General features: G+C 45.9%; 1 protein-coding gene across 1 annotated transcript in view; it reads right to left on the bottom strand.

Annotated features, from left to right (window-relative positions):
- TTC3 (tetratricopeptide repeat domain 3) overlaps nt 1–11,343 on the bottom strand; it is an 82,921-nt gene extending 71,578 nt beyond the window's left edge. The window contains exons 1-3 of the mRNA XM_075263519.1: nt 11,190–11,343; nt 4,388–4,455; nt 1,739–1,787 (exon numbers count right to left, since the gene is read on the bottom strand). Of these exons, the coding sequence (XP_075119620.1) occupies nt 1,739–1,787; nt 4,388–4,453 (115 nt within the window). The 5' untranslated portion in view covers nt 4,454–4,455; nt 11,190–11,343. The remainder of the gene's footprint in view (nt 1–1,738; nt 1,788–4,387; nt 4,456–11,189) is intronic.
- Nucleotides 11,344–23,204: the final 11,861 nt, after the last annotated feature.

Here is a 23,204-nt window from a genome sequence, read left to right as displayed (position 1 = left end):
TGAGTTAATGCAGCAAGTCAATATTTGCAGTGTTGACCCTTCTTCTTCAGGACCTCTGCAATTCTCCCTGGCATGCTCTCAATCAACTTCTGGACCAAATCCTGACTGATAGCAGTCCATTCTTGCACAATCAATGCTTGCATTTTGTCAGAATTTGTAGGTTTTTGTTTGTCCACCCATCTCTTGATGATTGACCACAAGTTCTCAATAGGATTAAGATCTGGGGAGTTTCCAGGCCAAAATCTCTGTTTTGTTCCCTGAGCCATTTAGTTATCACCTTTGCTTTATGGCAAGGTGCTCCATCATGCTGGAAAAGGCATTGTTGATCGCCAATCTGCTTAGACGGTTGGGAGAAGTTGGTCTTGGAGGACATTCTGGTGCCATTCTTTATTCATGGCTGTGTTTTTAGGCAAGACTGTGAGAGAGCCGATTCCCTTGGCTGAGAAGCAACCCCACACATGAATGGTTTCAGGATGCTTTACAGTTGGCATGAGACAAGACTGGTGGTAGCGCTCACCTCGTCTTCTCCGAATAAGCTGTTTTCCAGATGTCCCAAACAATCGAAAAAAAAAAAAAAAAAGAGACACCGAGCACACTATATAGTGTAGAATGTCTGATAAATTTGTATACATCTTCCGGACTGACCGAGCTTTGTGTGAAGTTACGCACTTGAGAAAGGGCAGGTGTGCCCGAAACGCGGCGATTTTTTTTAGCGTTGTGCATCATTGTCTTATTGAATAAAATCCTGTTGTGACCTGAGAGCGCCGTCTTTCCATTTCATTGAAAACAATCGAAAAGGGGATTCATCAGAGAAAATGACTTTACCCCAGTCCTCAGCAGTCCACTCCCTGTACCTTTTGCAGAATATCAGTCTGTCCCTGATGTTTTTTCTGGAGAGAAGTGGCTTCTTTGCTGCCCTCCTTGAGACCAGGCCTTGCTCCAAGAGTCTCCGCCTCACAGTGCGTGCAGATGCACTCACACCTGCCTGCTGCCATTCCTGAGCAAGCTCTGCACTGCTGGTAGCCGGATCCCGCAGCTGAAACACTTTTAAGAGACGGTCCTGGCACTTGCTGGTCTTTCTTGGGCGCCCTGGAGCCTTTTTGCCAACAATGGAACCTCTCTTCTTGAAGTTCTTGATGATGCGATAGATTGTTGACTGAGTTGCAATCTTTCTAGCTGCGATACTCTTCCCTGTTAGGCCATTTTTGTGCAGTGCAATGATGACTGCACGTGTTTCTTTAGAGATAACCGTGGTTAACAGAAGAGAAACAATGATGCCAAGCACCAGCCTCCTTTTAAAGTGTCCAATGGTGTCATTCTTACTTAATCATGACAGATTGATCTCCAGCCCTGTCCTCATCAACACCCACACCTCTGTTAATGGAGCGATCACTGAAACGATGTTAGCTGGTCCTTTTAAAGAAGGGCTGCAATGATGTTGAAATGTGTTTTGGGGGATAAAGTTCATTTAATAGGCAAATATTGACTTTGCAAGTAATTGCTGTTAAGCTGATCACTCTTTATAACATTCTGGAGTATATGCAAATTGCCATTAGAAAAACTGAAGCAGTAGACTTTGTAAAAATTAATATTTGCATCATTCTCAAAACTTTTGGCCATGACTGTAGGTACAGCATCTAAAAACCCCACAGGAAGTAAATAAGACTACCTATACACTCCTTTAATGCCATAACTCCCATCACCTCCCCTCTACATAGCGTCACAGACGGGACATTACCTTTTGTAACAATATCAATCATAGGCACTTCTATTAATTTATCATGGTTCTGAAACAAAAGACAATTTATTAGTAATCAATCATAAATAATCTGTTACATTAAAGAATAGAACAATACATGAAGTCACGGAACTTAAAACATCGAACAGTGCCTAGTGCAGACAACCACGTTGTAAGGATACAGCACCCCTAATATAAGGCATGGCTTCTATGGGAGACTACAGTTCTGTCCAAAGTGCATTCACTGCCTCTCCAAAACCCTCACCCATCTAGGAGTATCTGTACAGTTTATGGTGAGAAGATCTGTCATGTCTTCTATCATTTCTTAATAAATACGTGTATTCTCCATGAAAAAAATAACGCAGCCCTGAGTACCGGACCAAAAGTTGACCCCCATATCTGATTTTTTTTTTTATTCTCTTTTCTATACATGATAATGGGGGGTGGCCATCTTGCCTGAGCTTCTTCTCTGCTCTGTTAACAGCATATAGTGATTTGCACAGTCATGGCCATGGGCTGGAACTGAGTCATTGAGAACTATGGGGAGAGTTTTCTAGACACTCAGTGCAAGTAGGGGGAGGAGCTATCCTGTGACATCATCTATTGTCTGTAGCTGATGTAATGATGGGTCATTGGTGTTTTCTATAGAGGTGTTCTCTTCTATTCTAATACAGTCTGTGAAAATAACTAACTGCTCCAAAAATCCCAACAGAATTGGAAGCTTCAATTATAAGGCTAAGTGACTAAAGTAAAAATTGCAACATAAAGTATGTTAAAAAAAAAATAAAAGAAATAGACATGGAATAAATTTTAAAAAGAAAAAGATGTACATAAAAACTTGGATTACAAAAATGTCTATCCTAAGGGATAAAAACAAAACAACATAAGGACAGACTAGACAGACTATGTGATCTTTTTCTGACATCAGTCTTAAGAGGCACAATGTGGTCGGCGAGGGATTAAACAGGGGCAGGTTTGGCACAACAAAGGTCTTTGCTCCTAATGTGCTCCCTCGACGCCAGTATAATGGCAGAGTTGATAAATTTCCTCCCAGTATTTCTCAGATGCCGTTTACACTGTTGACGAAGATGGAGGCGGCGCTGGAGAGAGTTCTCTCATAGCATTAGGGACGCCCCCAGTGCTGTTTGAGCGCTGGAACCCGCCCCCAGTGCTGTGAGAGAACTCATTTGCATACCGAAGAAAATCAGGATTCCTAAGGAACGGCGGCGCAGAGAAGACAATGAAAGGTAGGAGACGAATAGCCTTTCTTAAGACTATTCTGACGTGGTACTCATAAAAAAAAAAAGGTTTCTATGATAGGATCCCTTTAATGTTTACGGGACAAGTTTTTCTTCGTGATGCCGCCAATAATTATTCTGTACAATGTACTGGGACGCTGAAATTTGAAGAAAAAGTGCATTTGTGCGACTTTATTACGGGATTCATTTTTACAGTGTTCACTGTACAGCCAAGATGACCTGTCCCCTGTATTCTGTGTTTCGGTACGATTCCTGGGATACCAAATCTATATGGTTTTATTTACATTTAATGCCTTAACAAAAATCCAAAACTGTGCAAAAATGTTTTTTTTTCCGAAAAGTCTCCATATTCTGACACCCATAACTTTTTTACACTTCCGTGTACGGGGATGCATAGGGCGTCTTTTTTGCAGGGCCAGGTGTACTTTTCAGTTCTACTATTTTGGGGAATTGCTTTTGCTTTGATCATTTCTCATTCAAATTTTTATCAGAGGCAAAACAGTGAAAAGCAGCGGTTTGGCACTTTTGACTTTTTCCCGATACAGCGTTTAGCATACAGGAAAAATATTTTTATAGATTTGTAGAGCGGGCGATTTTGGACACCTAATGTGTGTGTTTCACAGTATTACAGTATTTTTACTGATCACTAATGCAATGCACTACAATAAAATCATCATTGCTTTTGCAGGCTACATAGAGTAGCCTGTAAAAGAAAATCATTGCAGACAGGCCGGGGAACCTTTACAAGGCTCCCAGCTCTCATGCCAACGTGACGTCAGCCCCGGAGCTTGCTCTGGGTGCCCGTGATCACCGGCAAAATGGTGACGCACAGACGCCATTGGGAAAATGGCGCCTCAGTCAGCTTTGACTGAGGCGCCAAAAGGGTTAATGTCTGTGATTAGTGCAGGCACCGACTGCAGGCATTAGCACATGGTGTCTGCTGTATAAAACAGCAGACACCAGGCAGCCCAGCTCCAGTGTGGCTGCCATAGTTAACCACCTGGCATATATCGTACTAGTATGGCGGTTGTCGGGAAGGGGTTAAAGACACATTTTCCCTTTTCACAGGGGGTCAGGGTGCTGGGATGACTGAAGTGCCAGTGTATTCACTACAACTACTTCTGTGCCTGCAATCTCTAGCAGCCCCATGGAAGTAATAGAGCACCGGTCACACAAGAGCATTGTCACTTCATTCACAAGGAGTCTTCAAGGGTCTCTGTCCTTATAATCACTGAGCGATCGGACCCCAGCAATCTGACACATCCCCCCCTTATCCTGTGCATAGGGCATAAGTGTCTGTAATGTAAACTACTGTAAGTACATAGGAAGAGACTGGAATTACATTAAGGACAGAAGTCTCACAAATTCCGTCTTTGAATCACTTACTTACCAAATCACATTTGCCTAGAATAAGCCGAGTAGTGCGTATGCCGAATTCTGTAACCTCGGTAGACATGGCTAGAATAAAACACATAGGGGTGCAGTAAGTTAGAAAGGCTTTGAAAAGTTCATTTATTTCAGTAAATTCCATTCAAAAAGTTAAAATAATACTTGATACAGAGGGGAAGATAACCCAAAACCTAGATGTGTGAGCCTATTTGTAGCAATTTATCTATTTATATTCTACACCCAGCTAGGAGGGGCTGCCTGCACAGGGGTGGGGGTCTAAGCTGAATAAAGTTTAATAGATACAACAGCGCTGAGCATCTGCTGACCTAGTGTTGTCAATCTCCCACAAATTCTTAAATGGCGTGTCCTTGACAATGCTTTCAAGGCTGTGGTTATCGCTGCTACTTGTGCACCTTTTTCTACCACATTTTTTCCTTCCACTCATCTTTCCATTAATATAGTTGGACACAGCGCTCTGTGACCAGCCGGCTTCTTTGCAATGACCTTTTATGGGCTGCCCCTGTGTGTCAATGACTGCCTTCTGGACATCTGTCAAGTCAGCAGTCTTCCCCATAATGAACCAGACCACACACACTACATCCCCCTGCGTGGGGAATAAATCTACAAGGTCTGGTTCACATTTATGTTTGGTGAGTCCGCATGGGGACCCGCCGAACGGAATACCGAACGCATCGATAAAAAGTGAGCTTATGAGAGCACTCAGTCCGTGTGTTTTCCGCGCACTGTCCACACAAGTCATGCGGAGAGAAAAGTAGTTCATGAAGTTCTTTTCTCTCCGCAGGTCCCACGTGGACTTTGCACAAAAAACACACGGACCCCATTATAGTTTATGTGGTCTCATAAGCTCACCACTTCTCAGTACGTTCGGTATTATGTTCGGGGGTCCCCATTGCAGGGTCCCCAAATGGATTACTGAACACAGATGTGAACCAGGCCTCACTTTTTGAATTGAATTATTGAAATAGATATTATAGTTTATTGTGATGAACCTGTATATTATTATTATTTATATGGCACCATTAATTCCATGGCGCTGGACATTATTATATTCATTCCATGGCGCTGTACATTATTATATTCATTCCATGGCGCTGGACATTATTATATTCATTCCCTTGGCGCTGGACATTATTATATTCATTCCCTTGGCGCTGGACATTATTATATTCATTCCCTTGGCGCTGGACATTATTATATTCATTCCCTTGGCGCTGGACATTATTATATTCACTCCCTTGGAGCTGGACATTATTATATTCATTCCATGGCGCTGGGCATTATTATATTCATTCCATGGCGCTAGACATTATTATATTCATTCCCTTGGCGCTGGACATTATTAGATTCATTCCCTTGGCGCTGGACATTATTATATTCATTCCCTTGGCGCTGGACATTATTAGATTCATTCCCTTGGCGCTGGACATTATTAGATTCATTCCCTTGGCGCTGGACATTATTAGATTCATTCCCTTGGCGCTGGACATTATTATATTCATTCCCTTGGAGATGGACTTTATTATATTCATTCCATGGCGCTGTACATTATTATATTCATTCCATGGCGCTGGACATTATTATATTCTTTCCATGGCGCTGGACATTTGAAGGTTTACATACAGTACACAATATATACAAACAAGTATAACACTAACGGTATGTTCACACTACGGAAAATGGTTTCCACCATGTAAAGTTCCACGTGTCGCAGCATCTCGCTTCCGATTAGACCTGAATGAATGAGCCTAAACAGGAGCGTGTCTTGAGCCGCGGATGCCGTGGCTGACTCAGCTGCAAATCCATGGCAAGATAATTCATGTCACTTCTTTTTTCCGATACTAGCTAGTGGGAAAAGAAAGGCAAGCGGCTCCTATGGAAGTCAATGGGAGCCATTTTTGCAGGCAGATTCCGCATCAAAATCCGCCTGCAAAAAACTCATTGTGAACATACCCTAACAGTGGTTGACTGGCACATGGGGGGGTAGAGGGCCCTGCCCGCAAGGGCTTACAGTCTATGAGGGAGAGGAATAGAGACAGAAGGAGAGGGGGGAGACTGTACAGTGCGGTGATAGTGTTATTGGAGGTTGGAGGCCTTCCTTTAGTCTTCAGGGCCTTCTTGAATCCTGTGATTGTGGGGATCAGTCTTATGTGTCGTGGTAAGGAGTTCCAGAGTATGGGGGATGCAAAGGAGAAATCTTGGAGACTGTTGTGTGAGGAGCGGATGAGAGCGGAGTAGGAGGTCATTGGAGGATCTGAGGTTACGTGTGGGCAGGTAGCGGGAGATTAGGTCAGAGATATATGGAGGAGGGGACAGGTTGTGGATGGCTTTGTATGTTAGCGTTAGTAGCTTGAACTCAATTTGCTGGGCTATAGGTAACCAGTGGAGGGACTGGCAGAGGGGAGCAGCCGATGAAGATCGGGGGGGGTGAGGTGGATTAAGCGGACAGCGCAGTTTAAGGTGGACTGGAGGGGGGCGAGGGTGTTAGAGTCCATGGAGAAGGGTGTTGCAGTAATCTAAGAGGGAGATTATGAGGGCCTGGACAAGCATCTTAGTCGTTTCTGGGGTGAGGAAGGAGCGGATTCGGTGGATGTTCTTGAGGTGGAGGTGGCAGGAAGTGTTGAGGGTTTGGATGTGCAACTTGAAGGATAGGTCGGAGTCCAGGGTTACCCCAAGGCAGCAGACCCATGGGATGGGGGTAAGCGTGGTTCTGTTAAATCTGATAGATGGGTCAGGTAGAGGGGCCATACGGGGTGGGGTGAAGATGAGTTTTCTCCAAGATGAGTTTGAGAAAGCGGGAGGAGAGAGAAAGGAGGCTACAGCCACTAAACAATCTGGAACTCTGGCCAGCAGGGAGGTAATGTCTGGTCCAGAGATGTGTGTATATATATATATATATATATATATATATATATATATATATATATATATATATATTAGGGGTATATTGGAGTGTCGTCATAAATTTCTATATGGGTCATTCCATGTCGAGTGGACCAGTGCTCCCCACTCGACCATCTCCGATTTTGCTGAAAATTTATAAGGATGTACATGTATGTTTGAAACGAGGTTCTCTAAATTTTTAGGGCCAGAACATAGCCATTACAGTTCTATACTGACTATGATGCTGAAATTTGACATACTAGCCCAACTTTTGCTGCTAAACACGATAAAATTATTACCGGCTATCACAAAACAATATATTGACCGCAATTTCACGCCGCATGACATTTATGCCAAACTTTGCCCAAATATAACTCAAGACCAAAAAACATCATTGGAAAGAACACATTTTTCTCTACAAGGATCATTGAGGTTTTTTTTGGAGTCTCTCAGTTTAAGAAAAGAAAAATGCCACTGAGCATGGGGTTATTTATGCGCGTAATGCATTGATTTTGTGTTTGATTTTCAGATTCTTATCACATTCTTAATTTGATTACAGAGTCGTATTGTTGCTAGCAATGTCTATTATAACCTTTATAATATAAGCTTGTGCATAATCAGTGATTGCTTACGACATGACACAGTTGCAGTCCACACTTTCTTAACAGTAATTGTGGAGTATCTCAAGACTCTCATCTATGGGATTCGTCATATCCACTACTTCAGCGATGGATCTGCAGCCCAGTACAAAAATTTCAAAAATTCTCTCAACCTGTGCCACCACAATGTTGATTTCAATATCAGCGCTGAATGGAATTTTTTTGGTACCAGTCATGGAAAGTCGCCCTATGATGGGATTGGAGGGACAGCAAAGAGGTTGGCAGCTCGTGCCAGTCTTCAACGCCCAACTGAAAACCAAATACTGACCCCGGTGGATTTATTCAACTTTTGCAACGAGCAACTGCATGGAATCAAGTTTTTTTTTTGGTTCCAAAAGAAAAAATTGACGAAATACGGGTAGTTCAAGAGGAAAGGTTCAAAGATGGACATACAATTGCTGCAACAAGAGAAAATCACCAGTTTGTGCCAACTGATGACAAAAAGATTTGCATTTCAAGGGTGTCAAATGACACGTTATCTTTCATTGCCCATGTAGATAGATCTGTCAGATCAGAAATGCCTTTTGTGCCAATTGCAAACCTCCAGCCAGGGCAATACATTGCCTGCATTTACGATAGCAACTGGTGGATTGGAAATATTTCTGAAATTTCAGTCGACGACCATGATGCATTAATACATTTTATGCATCCTCATGGACCAGCGAGAAATGATACCTGCTGGATTCCCGAGCAATCAATCATTGCAATACTTCCAGTACCAGCTGCAACAGCAATGGGACGACAATACAGCTTCTCTGAACCGATTATGTTGCAAATTCAGTAACAATTCCAGACCACTTAGACTGAACATTATGGCTTGGGAACCAACAAAAGATACCCAATATTAGGCTTGGGATCCTAGGCAAAGACACCCACCCTCAGGCTTCGGAAACCTGCAGGCTTCGGCCTTGCACGGCTATCGGCCATGGCTCCTAGGCGATGGGGCTGCCAATTCTCGAAAGACAGCATTATTACAATTCTTAATAGGATTATAATCCCAATTCTTAGGGAATCGGTAGTGCTATAACCACCATGGACCAACGCAAGAGTTTGAATAGTGCAGTTACTATTCATTGCGTATGATTAAAAAACACCATGTTCAGTGGCATTTTTCTTTTCTTAAACTGAGAGACTCCAAAAAACCTTGATGATCCTTGTAGAGAAAAATGTGCTCTTTCCAATGATATCAGAATTAATAGATTTTAGGGGTAGCCTTTTTGAGAGATTTGACCTAAAAATAGGTAAAATTTGAATTTTCTCCGTTTTTCATCATATGTGGGTGTGAATATCTCCACAAATACATCTGCTTTGACCATGATATTGCAAAGTCATGTAGATGTTTGGTGTACAGGGCAAAGCACCAGTTACTATTGGTTTTTGGTCTTGAGTTATATTTGGGCAAAGTTTGGCATAAATGTCATGCGGCGTGATTTTCAAGCTACTTTGACACAAAATTGCGGCCAATATATTGTTTTGTGATAGCCGGTAATAATTTTACCGTGTTTAGCAGCAGAAGTTGAGCTAGTATGTCAAATTTCAGGATCATAGCCAGTATAGAACTCTAATGGCTATGTGCCAAAGTTTGCAAAATCCTCTTAGCTGAAGCCGCGGTCTTGGTGGAACCTCCAGTGAAAGGTCAACAGTGCTCCAGGTATTTGTTATCTGGCCCTAAAAATTTACAGAACCTCGTTTCAAACATACATGTACATCCTTATAAATTTTCAGCAAAATCGGAGAAGGTCGAGTGGGGACGATTTTAAAAACTTGGTCCACTTGATGTGGAATGACCCATATATAAGGAGGGAGAGCGCAGATACATACAGGGGTATTTACAGACAGGGATAGATATATTATACTGTTATATGCAGCTATGACCAGAATAGATGAATATTACTAATAATCTACATTTAGTATATACATTATAGCCTAGTACATGACTACAGATATATGTATGTGAAGACGTCTGCGGGTCTTACCACAATAGTGATCATGGAGCCCATAACACAGAAATATTATCAGCTTCATATTGTGTCACATGGGAATGTCCACTCTACAGATATCTCCTAGGTGTAACCATATCCTAGAATGTGAGATATACTGTACACTATTACAAGATCTCCTACAAGACATCATCTGCAGGCAAAGACCGTTCCCTATGGTTCTGCAGTATATGAGACCACAAGGCGACTACGGTATAGGATTATACATCTGGATATAGTATATGTGGGGTCTGGTTATTATAGGACTGAGTAATATACCGTAAGTAGGGAAGGCGAGCACTGATACATAATGGGATAAAGTATATGAGGCTTCCTATAAGACCCCTGTACATAGCAGTGTAGTACGGGGGAGGGGTCTGATATCCTGTTTCATGGGTTATACTATGGTATACATTGTATCTGAGGCTTCCTATAAGACTCCTGTATATAGTGAGGGTTTAGCACTAGTCGTGTAATACGGAGGATTGATACATTGTTAAATGTGTTCCAGTATGATATACATTGTATCTGAGGCTTCCTATAAGATCCCCCCTGTATATTGCAGTGTAATAAAGGGAGGGGGGGGGGGGGTTATATCCTGTTGCATGACTTCTAGTGTGATATACATTGTATCTAAGGCTTCCTATAAGACCCCTGTATATAGCAGTGTAGTAAGGGGGAGTGGTCTGATATCCTGTTTCATGGGTTCTACTATGGTATAGATTGTATCTCAGGCTTCCTATAAGGGCCCCCCCCCCCCCCTGTATATTGCAGTGTAATAAAGGGGGTAGGGGTTATATCCTGTTGCATGACTTCCAGTGTGATATACTTTGTATCTAAGGCTTCCTATAAGACCCCTGTATATAGTGAGGGTTTAGCACTAGTAGTGTAATACGGAGGATTGATACATTGTTACATGTGTTCCAGTATGATATACATTGTATCTGAGGCTTCCTATAAGACCCCCCTGTATATTGCAGTGTAATAAAGGGGGGGGGGTTATATCCTGTTGCATGACTTCCAGTGTGATATACATTGTATCTAAGGCTTCCTATAAGACCCCTGTATATAGTGAGGGTATATAGGGGCTGATACATTGTTACAAAGTGTCTGTAGGAAGTTTTTGCGATAATTTCACTTTCCAGCCTCTCTCCTGGCGCCAATCCCTTCTCTCCCCCTCCCCCCATACGGACATGCTTGAGATGCCCCCAGCACACCACTACCATGCCAATGATGCCCCCGCCTGGGGTAATAAGACACTCACCTAAAGAAACACAAGTAGAGGCTGAAGCCCCTTCTTGCCCCCTCACAGACCCTCAGCAGATCCCTGCAGATGCCAGGCTCCTACTGAGACGCAATGTGATGACGAGAAGGAATACAAAGCAGGACGAGGAGTGTCCAAAATACTACACAGGAAGGAGAAGTCACAGCTAAAATCCATCAGCTTGTCTCTACTGGCGCCATCTGCTGGTGAAATGGCAGAACAGCCTGTAAACCGAAGATTTTGGGTCACATTGTTTGCGTTCCATGCCAGCGCCACCTGCCGGTGTGATGATGAATAACAGCTCACTAAAGGAACAAGCCAAAAAGGGTAGGTAGTAGAGATGAGCGAACAGTGTTCTATCGAACTCATGTTCGATCGGATATTAGGCTGTTCGGCATGTTCGAATCGAATCGAACACCGCGTGGTAAAGTGCGCCATTACTCGATTCCCCTCCCACCTTCCCTGGCGCCTTTTTTGCTCCAATAACAGCGCAGGGTAGGTGGGACAGGAACTACGACACCGGTGACGTTGAAAAAAGTAGGCAAAACCCATTGGCTGCCGAAAACATGTGACCTCTAATTTAAAAGAACAGCGACGCCCAGCTTCGCGTCATTCTGAGCTTGCAATTCACCGAGGACGGAGGTTTCCGTCCAGCTAGCTAGGGCTTAGATTCTGGGTAGGCAGGGACAGGCTAGGATAGGAAGGAGAAGACAACCAACAGCTCTTGTAAGAGCTAAATTCCAGGGAGAAGCTTGTCAGTGTAACGTGGCACTGACGGGCTCAATCGCCGCAACCCAGCTTTCCCAGGATCCTGAATGGAATACACTGTCAGTGTATTCCCGTATACCCGATATATACCCCGATACCCGTTCCAACGGTGTGCCCCCCCACCTTCACCCCAGAAATACCCTGCAAGTCCCCTAGCAATAGAATTGGGGCTATATACACCCACAATTTTTACTACTGGTATACAGTGCCATTGTCTGACTGGGAATTCAAAGAATATATTGGGAATACAAATACCCTCATTTCTTGCTACTGCCATATAGTGCCAGTTTCTGACTGGTAATTCAAAGAATATATTGGGGTTACGTGCACCCACAATTTTTACTACTGGTATACAGTGCCATTGTCTGACTGGGAATTCAAAGAGTATATTGGGAATACAAATACCCTCATTTCTTGCTACTGCCATATAGTGCCAGTTTCTGACTGGTAATTCAAAGAATATATTGGGGTTACGTGCACCCACAATTTTTACTACTGGTATACAGTGCCATTGTCTGACTGGGAATTCAAAGAATATATTGGGAATACAAATACCCTCATTTCTTGCTACTGCCATATAGTGCCAGTGTCTGACTGGGAATTCAAAGAATATATTGGGGTTACGTGCACCCACAATTTTTACTACTGGTATACAGTGCCATTGTCTGACTGGGAATTCAAAGAATATATTGGGAATACAAATACCCTCATTTCTTGCTACTGCCATATAGTGCCAGTGTCTGACTGGGAATTCAAAGAATATATTGGGGTTACGTGCACCCACAATTTTTACTACTGGTATACAGTGCCATTGTCTGACTGGGAATTCAAAGAATATATTGGGAATACAAATACCCTCATTTCTTGCTACTGCCATATAGTGCCAGTGTCTGACTGGGAATTCAAAGAATATATTGGGGTTACGTGCACCCACAATTTTTACTACTGGTATACAGTGCCATTGTCTGACTGGGAATTCAAAGAATATATTGGGAATACAAATACCCTCATTTCTTGCTACTGCCATATAGTGCCAGTGTCTGACTGGGAATTCAAAGAATATATTGGGGTTACGTGCACCCACAATTTTTACTACTGGTATACAGTGCCATTGTCTGACTGGGAATTCAAAGAATATATTGGGAATACAAATACCCTCATTTCTTGCTACTGCCATATAGTGCCAGTGTCTGACTGGGAATTCAAAGAATATATTGGGGTTACGTGCACCCACAATTTTTACTACTGGTATACAGTGCCATTGTCTGACTGGGAATTCAAAGAATATATTGGGAATACAAATACCCTCATTTCTTGCTACTGCCATATAGTGCCAGTGTCTGACTGGGAATTCAAAGAATATATTGGGGTTACATGCACCCACAATTTTTACTACTGGTATACAGTGCCATTGTCTGACTGGGAATTCAAAGAATATATTGGGAATACAAATACCCTCATTTCTTGCTACTGCCATATAGTGCCAGTGTCTGACTGGGAATTCAAAGAATATATTGGGAATACAAATACCCTCATTTCTTGCTACTGCCATATAGTGCCAGTGTCTGACTGGGAATTCAAAGAATATATTGGGGTTACGTGCACCCACAATTTTTACTACTGGTATACAGTGCCATTGTCTGACTGGGAATTCAAAGAGTATATTGGGAATACAAATACCCTCATTTCTTGCTACTGCCATATAGTGCCAGTTTCTGACTGGTAATTCAAAGAATATATTGGGGTTACGTGCACCCACAATTTTTACTACTGGTATACAGTGCCATTGTCTGACTGGGAATTCAAAGAGTATATTGGGAATACAAATACCCTCATTTCTTGCTACTGCCATATAGTGCCAGTTTCTGACTGGTAATTCAAAGAATATATTGGGGTTACGTGCACCCACAATTTTTACTACTGGTATACAGTGCCATTGTCTGACTGGGAATTCAAAGAATATATTGGGAATACAAATACCCTCATTTCTTGCTACTGCCATATAGTGCCAGTGTCTGACTGGGAATTCAAAGAATATATTGGGGTTACGTGCACCCACAATTTTTACTACTGGTATACAGTGCCATTGTCTGACTGGGAATTCAAAGAATATATTGGGGTTATAAATACCCTCATTTCTTGCTACTGCCATATAGTGCCAGTTTCTGACTGGTAATTCAAAGAATATATTGGGGTTACGTGCACCCACAATTTTTACTACTGGTATACAGTGCCATTGTCTGACTGGGAATTCAAAGAGTATATTGGGAATACAAATACCCTCATTTCTTGCTACTGCCATATAGTGCCAGTTTCTGACTGGTAATTCAAAGAATATATTGGGGTTACGTGCACCCACAATTTTTACTACTGGTATACAGTGCCATTGTCTGACTGGGAATTCAAAGAGTATATTGGGAATACAAATACCCTCATTTCTTGCTACTGCCATATAGTGCCAGTTTCTGACTGGTAATTCAAAGAATATATTGGGGTTACGTGCACCCACAATTTTTACTACTGGTATACAGTGCCATTGTCTGACTGGGAATTCAAAGAATATATTGGGAATACAAATACCCTCATTTCTTGCTACTGCCATATAGTGCCAGTGTCTGACTGGGAATTCAAAGAATATATTGGGGTTACGTGCACCCACAATTTTTACTACTGGTATACAGTGCCATTGTCTGACTGGGAATTCAAAGAATATATTGGGAATACAAATACCCTCATTTCTTGCTACTGCCATATAGTGCCAGTGTCTGACTGGGAATTCAAAGAATATATTGGGGTTACGTGCACCCACAATTTTTACTACTGGTATACAGTGCCATTGTCTGACTGGGAATTCAAAGAATATATTGGGAATACAAATACCCTCATTTCTTGCTACTGCCATATAGTGCCAGTGTCTGACTGGGAATTCAAAGAATATATTGGGGTTACGTGCACCCACAATTTTTACTACTGGTATACAGTGCCATTGTCTGACTGGGAATTCAAAGAATATATTGGGGTTATAAATACCCTCATTTCTTGCTACTGCCATATAGTGCCAGTTTCTGACTGGTAATTCAAAGAATATATTGGGGTTACGTGCACCCACAATTTTTACTACTGGTATACAGTGCCATTGTCTGACTGGGAATTCAAAGAATATATTGGGAATACAAATACCCTCATTTCTTGCTACTGCCATATAGTGCCAGTGTCTGACTGGGAATTCAAAGAATATATTGGGGTTACGTGCACCCACAATTTTTACTACTGGTATACAGTGCCAATTTCTAACTAGGAATTCAAAATGCGCAAGGCTCCCGGAAAGGGACGTGGACGAGGCCGTGGGCGAGGTCGGGGGAATGGTTCTGGGGAGCAAGGTAGCAGTGAAGCCACAGGGCGTCCCGTGCCTACTCCTGTGGGGCAGCAAGCATTGCGCCACTCCACAGTGCCAGGGTTGCTTGCCACATTAACTAAACTGCAGGGTACAAACCTTAGTAGGCCCGAGAACCAGGAACAGGTCTTGCAATGGCTGTCAGAGAACGCTTACAGCACATTGTCCAGCAGCCAGTCAGACTCTGCCTCCTCTCCTCCTATTACCCAACAGTCTTGTCTTCCTTCCTCCCAAAATTCCGAAGCTTTACAGAACAATAACCCAAACTGTCCCTGCTCCCCAGAGCTGTTCTCCGCTCCTTTCATTGTCCCTCAACCTGCCTCTCCACGTCACGATTCCACGAACCTAACAGAGGAGCATCTGTGTCCAGATGCTCAAACACTAGAGTCTCCTCCATCTCCGTTCGATTTGGTGGTGGATGACCAGCAACCCACCCTCATCGACGATGATGTGACGCAGTTGCCGTCAGGGCATCCAGTTGACTGGCGCATTGTGCGGGAGGAGGAGATGAGACAGGAGTTGGAAGAGGAAGTGGTGGATGATGAGGACACTGACCCGACCTGGACAGGGGGGATGTCAAGCGGGGAAAGTAGTGTGGATGTTGAGGCAGGTGCAGCACCAAAAAGGGTAGCTAGAGGCAGAGGCAGAGGTCAGCAGCTTAGGCGAAGCCAGGCCACACCCGGAATCTCCCAAGATGTTCCAGTTCGTACCCAGCCCCGAAAAACTCCCACCTCGAGGGCACGTTTCTCGAAGGTGTGGAGTTTTTTCAAGGAATGCGCCGAGGACAGATATAGTGTTGTCTGCACAATTTGCCTCTCGAAATTGATTAGGGGCTCTGAGAAGAGCAACCTGTCCACCACTTCAATGCGCCGTCATTTGGAATCCAAGCACTGGAATCAGTGGCAGGCAGCAACGGCAGGACAAAGGCCGCCTGCCGTTCACGCCACTGCCACTGCCTCTGCCTCTGCCTCTGCCACTGCCACTGCTGACTGTGCTGGCGATGCACTCCAGAGGACGAGCCAGGACACCACTTCATCTGCCTCCGCCACTTTGTTGACTTCTACCTCATCCTCCCCTGGTCCTGTCTTATCTCCTTCTCCTGCACCATCAAAGGCACCATCAGGCGTTTCTTTACAACAACCCACCATCTCTCAGACATTGGAGCGGCGGCAGAAATACACTGCTAACCACCCACACGCGCAAGCCTTGAACGCCAACATCGCTAAACTGCTGGCCCAGGAGATGTTGGCGTTCCGGCTTGTTGAAACTCCCGCCTTCCTGGACCTGATGGCAACTGCGGCACCTCGCTATGCCGTCCCTAGCCGTCACTACTTCTCCCGGTGTGCCGTCCCCGCCTTGCACCAGCACGTGTCACTCAACATCAGGCGGGCCCTTAGTTCCGCGCTTTGCACAAAGGTCCACTTGACCACCGACGCGTGGACAAGTGCATGCGGACAGGGACGCTACATTTCACTGACGGCACACTGGGTGAATGTAGTTGAGGCTGGGACTGCTTCCCAAACTGGCCCGGTGTACCTCGTCTCCCCGCCTAACATTCCTGGCAGGGACACGAGAAGAACACCCCCCTCCTCCTCCTCCTCTACCGCCTCCTCCTCCGCCACCGCCTCCTCCTCCGCCACCGCCTCCTCCTCCGCTGTTAGATTGACCCCAGCTACGAGTTGGAAACGTTGCAGCACTGGCGTTGGTAGACGTCAGCAGGCTGTGCTGAAGCTGATCAGCTTGGGGGACAGACAGCACACTGCCTCCGAGGTGAGGGATGCCCTCCTCGATGAGACGGCAATATGGTTTGAGCCGCTGCACCTGGGCCCAGGCATGGTCGTTTGTGATAACGGCCGGAACCTGGTAGCAGCTCTGGAGCTTGCCGGACTCCAACATGTTCCATGCCTGGCCCACGTCTTCAACCTAGTGGTGCAACGTTTCCTAAAGAGCTACCCTAATGTTCCAGAGCTACTGGTGAAAGTGCGGCGCATGTGCGCCCACTTTCGCAAGTCGACAGTAGCCGCTGCTAGCTTAAAATCTCTCCAGCAACGCCTGCATGTGCCACAACACCGGCTTTTGTGCGACGTCCCCACACGCTGGAACTCAACGTTTCAGATGTTGAATAGAGTGGTTGAGCAGCAGAGACCTTTGATGGAATACCAGCTACAAAACCCTAGGGTGCCACAAAGTCAGCTGCCTCAGTTTCACATCCATGAGTGGCCATGGATGAGAGACCTTTGTGACATCCTACGGGTCTTTGAGGAGTCCACAAGGAGGGTGAGCTCTGAGGATGCGATGGTGAGCCTTACAATCCCGCTCTTGTGTGTTCTGAGAGAATCCCTGATTGACATCAGGGATAACTCAGATCACACAGAGGAGTTAGGGATAGCATCCGATCCGTCACAGCTGGAGAGTAGGTCCACACATCTGTCCGCTTCACTGCGTTTAATGGAGGAGGAGGAGGAAGAAGAGTTGTCCGATGATGTGATGGTGATACAGGAGGCTTCCGGGCAACTTCGAATCGTCCCATTGTTGCAGCGCGGATGGGTAGACATGGAGGATGAGGAGGAAATGGAGATTGAACTTTCCGGTGGGGCCAGAGGAGTCATGCCAACTAACACTGTGGCAGACATGGCTGAGTTCATGTTGGGGTGCTTTACAACCGACAAGCGTATTGTCAAAATCATGGAGGACAACCAGTACTGGATCTTTGCTATCCTTGACCCCCGGTATAAAAACAACATCTCGTCTTTTATTCCGGTAGAGGGGAGGGCCAATCGCATCAATGCTTGCCACAGGCAATTGGTGCAGAATATGATGGAGATGTTTCCAGCATGTGACAGTGGCGGCAGGGAGGGCAGTTCCTCCAGTAGGCAACCAAGTTCTCACCGGTCCACACAAACGAGGGGCACACTGTCTAAGGTCTGGGACACCTTGATGGCACCCCCTCGCCAAAGTGCCGCCACGGAGGGTCCTAGTGTCACCAGGCGTGAGAAGTATAGGCGCATGTTGCGGGAATACCTTTCCGACCACAGCCCTGTCCTCTCCGACCCCTCTGCGCCCTACACGTATTGGGTGTCGAAGTTGGACCTGTGGCTTGAACTTGCCCTATATGCCTTGGAGGTGCTGTCCTGTCCTGCCGCCAGCGTCCTATCTGAGAGGGTGTTCAGTGCAGCCGGTGGCATCATCACTGACAAGCGCACCCGTCTGTCAGCTGAGAGTGCCGACCGGCTCACTTTGATAAAAATGAACCACCACTGGGTAGAGCCGTCATTTTTGTGCCCACCTGTGTAAAGCACCCCAACATGAAACTCCATGTCTGTACTCAACCTCTCCAATTCCTCCGCATCCTCATACTCATCCACCATAAGCGTTGCACAATTCTGCTAATACTAGGCTCCCTCCAACATGATTTCCCCCAACTCTGCTGGTTAGAGGCTCCCTCCACCCTGATTTCCACCAACTCTGCTGGTTAGAGGCTCCCTCCACCCTGCTTTCCCACAACTCTGCTGGTTAGAGGCTCCTTCCACCATGAATTTGCCCAAACTGGGCTGTTTAGAGGCTCCCTCCACCATGAATTGGTCCAAACTGGGCTGGTTAGAGGCTCCCTCCACCATTAATTGGTCCAAACTGGGCTGGTTAGAGGCTCCCTCCACAATTAATTGGTCCAAACTGGGCTAATTAGAGGCTCCCTCCACCATGAATTGGTCCAAACTGGGTTTTTTAGAGGCTCCCTCCACCATGAATTGGTCCAAACTGGGCTGGTTAGAGGCTCCCTCCACCATTAATTGGTCCAAACTGGGCTGGTTAGAGGCTCCCTCCACAATTAATTGGTCCAAACTGGGCTAATTAGAGGCTCCCTCCACCATGAATTGGTCCAAACTGGGTTTTTTAGAGGCTCCCTCCACCATGAATTTGCCCAAACTGGGCTGTTTAGAGGCTCCCTCCACCATGAATTGGTCCAAACTGGGCTGGTTAGAGGCTCCCTCCACCATGAATTTCCCAAAACTTGGCTGTTTAGAGGCTCCCTCCACCATTAATTGGTCCAAACTGGGCTGGTTAGAGGCTCCCTCCACCATGAATTGGTCCAAACTGGGCTGGTTAGAGGCTCCCTCCACCATTAATTGGTCCAAACTGGGCTGGTTAGAGGCTCCCTCCACCATGAATTTGCCCAAACTGGGCTGTTTAGAGGCTCCCTCCACCATGAATTGGTCCAAACTGGGCTGGTTAGAGGCTCCCTCCACCATGAATTTCCCAAAACTTGGCTGTTTAGAGGCTCCCTCCACCATTAATTGGTCCAAACTGGGCTGGTTAGAGGCTCCCTCCACCATGAATTGGTCCAAACTGGGCTGGTTAGAGGCTCCCTCCACCATTAATTGGTCCAAACTGGGCTGGTTAGAGGCTCCCTCCACCATGAATTTGCCCAAACTGGGCTGGTTAGAGGCTCCCTCCACCATGAATTGGTCCAAACTGGGCTGGTTAGAGGCTCCCTCCACCATTAATTGGTCCAAACTGGGCTGGTTAGAGGCTCCCTCCACCATGAATTTGCCCAAACTGGGCTGTTTAGAGGCTCCCTCCACCATGAATTGGTCCAAACTGGGTTTTTTAGAGGCTCCCTCCACCATGAATTGGTCCAAACTGGGCTGGTTAGAGGCTCCCTCCACCATGAATTTCCCAAAACTTGGCTGTTTAGAGGCTCCCTCCACCATGAATTGGTCCAAACTGGGCTGGTTAGAGGCTCCCTCCACCATTAATTGGTCCAAACTGGGCTGGTTAGAGGCTCCCTCCACCATGAATTTGCCCAAACTGGGCTGGTTAGAGGCTCCCTCCACCATGAATTTGCCCAAACTGGGCTGTTTAGAGGCTCCCTCCACCATTAATTGGTCCAAACTGGGCTGGTTAGAGGCTCCCTCCACCATGAATTTGCCCAAACTGGGCTGTTTAGAGGCTCCCTCCACCATGAATTTGCCCAAACTGGGCTGTTTAGAGGCTCCCTCCACCATTAATTGGTCCAAACTGGGCTGGTTAGAGGCTCCCTCCACCATGAATTTGCCCAAACTGGGCTGTTTAGAGGCTCCCTCCACCATGAATTGGTCCAAACTGGGTTTTTTAGAGGCTCCCTCCACCATGAATTGGTCCAAACTGGGCTGGTTAGAGGCTCCCTCCACCATGAATTTCCCAAAACTTGGCTGTTTAGAGGCTCCCTCCACCATGAATTGGTCCAAACTGGGCTGGTTAGAGGCTCCCTCCACCATTAATTGGTCCAAACTGGGCTGGTTAGAGGCTCCCTCCACCATGAATTTGCCCAAACTGGGCTGTTTAGAGGCTCCCTCCACCATGAATTTGCCCAAACTGGGCTGTTTAGAGGCTCCCTCCACCATGAATTGGTCCAAACTGGGTTTTTTAGAGGCTCCCTCCACCATGAATTGGTCCAAACTGGGCTGGTTAGAGGCTCCCTCCACCATGAATTTCCCAAAACTTGGCTGTTTAGAGGCTCCCTCCACCATGAATTGGTCCAAACTGGGCTGGTTAGAGGCTCCCTCCACCATTAATTGGTCCAAACTGGGCTGGTTAGAGGCTCCCTCCACCATGAATTTGCCCAAACTGGGCTGGTTAGAGGCTCCCTCCACCATGAATTTGCCCAAACTGGGCTGTTTAGAGGCTCCCTCCACCATTAATTGGTCCAAACTGGGCTGGTTAGAGGCTCCCTCCACCATGAATTTGCCCAAACTGGGCTGTTTAGAGGCTCCCTCCACCATGAATTTGCCCAAACTGGGCTGTTTAGAGGCTCCCTCCACCATTAATTGGTCCAAACTGGGCTGGTTAGAGGCTCCCTCCACCATGAATTTGCCCAAACTGGGCTGTTTAGAGGCTCCCTCCACCATGAATTGGTCCAAACTGGGTTTTTTAGAGGCTCCCTCCACCATGAATTGGTCCAAACTGGGCTGGTTAGAGGCTCCCTCCACCATGAATTTCCCAAAACTTGGCTGTTTAGAGGCTCCCTCCACCATGAATTGGTCCAAACTGGGCTGGTTAGAGGCTCCCTCCACCATTAATTGGTCCAAACTGGGCTGGTTAGAGGCTCCCTCCACCATGAATTTGCCCAAACTGGGCTGTTTAGAGGCTCCCTCCACCATGAATTTGCCCAAACTGGGCTGGTTAGAGGCTCCCTCCACCATGAATTGGTCCAAACGGGTTTTTAGAGGCTCCCTTCACCATGAATTGGTCCAAACTTGGCTGTTTAGAGGCTCCCTCCACCATGAATTGGTCCAAACTGGGGTGGTTAGAGGCTCCCTCCACCATTAATTGGTCCAAACTGGGCTGGTTAGAGGCTCCCTCCACCATGAATTTGCCCAAACTGGGCTGTTTAGAGGCTCCCTCCACCATGAATTTGCCCAAACTGGGCTGGTTAGAGGCTCCCTCCACCATGAATTGGTCCAAACGGGTTTTTAGAGGCTCCCTTCACCATGAATTGGTCCAAACTTGGCTGTTTAGAGGCTCCCTCCACCATGAATTGGTCCAAACTGGGGTGGTTAGAGGCTCCCTCCACCATTAATTGGTCCAAACTGGGCTGGTTAGAGGCTCCCTCCACCATGAATTTGCCCAAACTGGGCTGGTTAGAGGCTCCCTCCACCATGAATTGGTCCAAACTGGGGTGGTTAGAGGCTCCCTCCACCATTAATTGGTCCAAACTGGGCTGGTTAGAGGCTCCCTCCACCATTAATTGGTCCAAACTGGGCTGGTTAGAGGCTCCCTCCACCATGAATTTGCCCAAACTGGGCTGGTTAGAGGCTCCCTCCACCATGAATTGGTCCAAACTGGGTTTTTTAGAGGCTCCCTCCACCATGAATTTGCCCAAACTGGGCTGGTTAGAGGCTCCCTCCACCATGAATTGGTCCAAACTGGGGTTTTTAGAGGCTCCCTCCACCATGAATTTGCCCAAACTCTGCTGGTTAGAGGCTCAATCCACCCTGATTTTCAAAACAAATGTTGGTGCCAACCTCAACTTACTACAAGGGCCAAATTCACTGCTGGTGACAAGCTCTCCTCACTGCAAGTGCCAAATACACATGTTTCAAGGTGTTTTCCTACTGTCAGAGAGGTGGTATTGAGTGTGTAAAGTGTGTAGTTGTTAGGCTGTGATGTTGGGGTAATAGAGGGTCTTTGGTGTGTTAGATGCCCCCAGACATGCTTCCCCTGCTGTCCCAGTGTCATTCCAGAGGTGTTGGCATCATTTCCTGGGGTGTCATAGTGGACTTGGTGACCCTCCAGACACGGATTTGGGTTTCCCCCTTAACGAGTATCTGTTCCCCATAGACTATAATGGGGTTCGAAACCCGTTCGAACACACGAACATTGAGCGGCTGTTCGAATCGAATTTCGAACCTCGAACATTTTAGTGTTCGCTCATCTCTAGTAGGTAGCAATGTCCTCTGCAGACCTCCCAACTTTGAAAGAACAGAAAGAAGGACACAATGTGTGGGCGCGTGCTCCATGGCAAATTTAGCCCCGCAAACTTCTATGTTGACTTTGCTCATTCTCACCAATTTTTCATTGTACCCCATACAGTACAATGCCCTGCAGTCACCCTTACATTATATGCCCCCACATTATAATGTTCCCCTCCAGTTGCCTCACAGTATGAAGTCCCTTTCCTCGTGCACCAGTTTAAATAGAGGGGGACACTAAAGGGGCTCTATCAGCAAAATTATGCTGATAGAGCCCCACATATGCGTGAGTAGCCTTTAAAAAGGCTATTCAGGAACCGCTAATCTAATTTTAAACCCCCTGCCTGTTTTAAAATAAAACTATAAAAACATATATGTAAATGATACCTGAACGCGCACAATCTG

Source organism: Leptodactylus fuscus, chromosome 2, assembly GCF_031893055.1.
Source record: "Leptodactylus fuscus isolate aLepFus1 chromosome 2, aLepFus1.hap2, whole genome shotgun sequence".
NCBI lineage: Eukaryota > Metazoa > Chordata > Amphibia > Anura > Leptodactylidae > Leptodactylus > Leptodactylus fuscus.
This window is presented reverse-complemented; position numbering and strand designations above follow the sequence as displayed.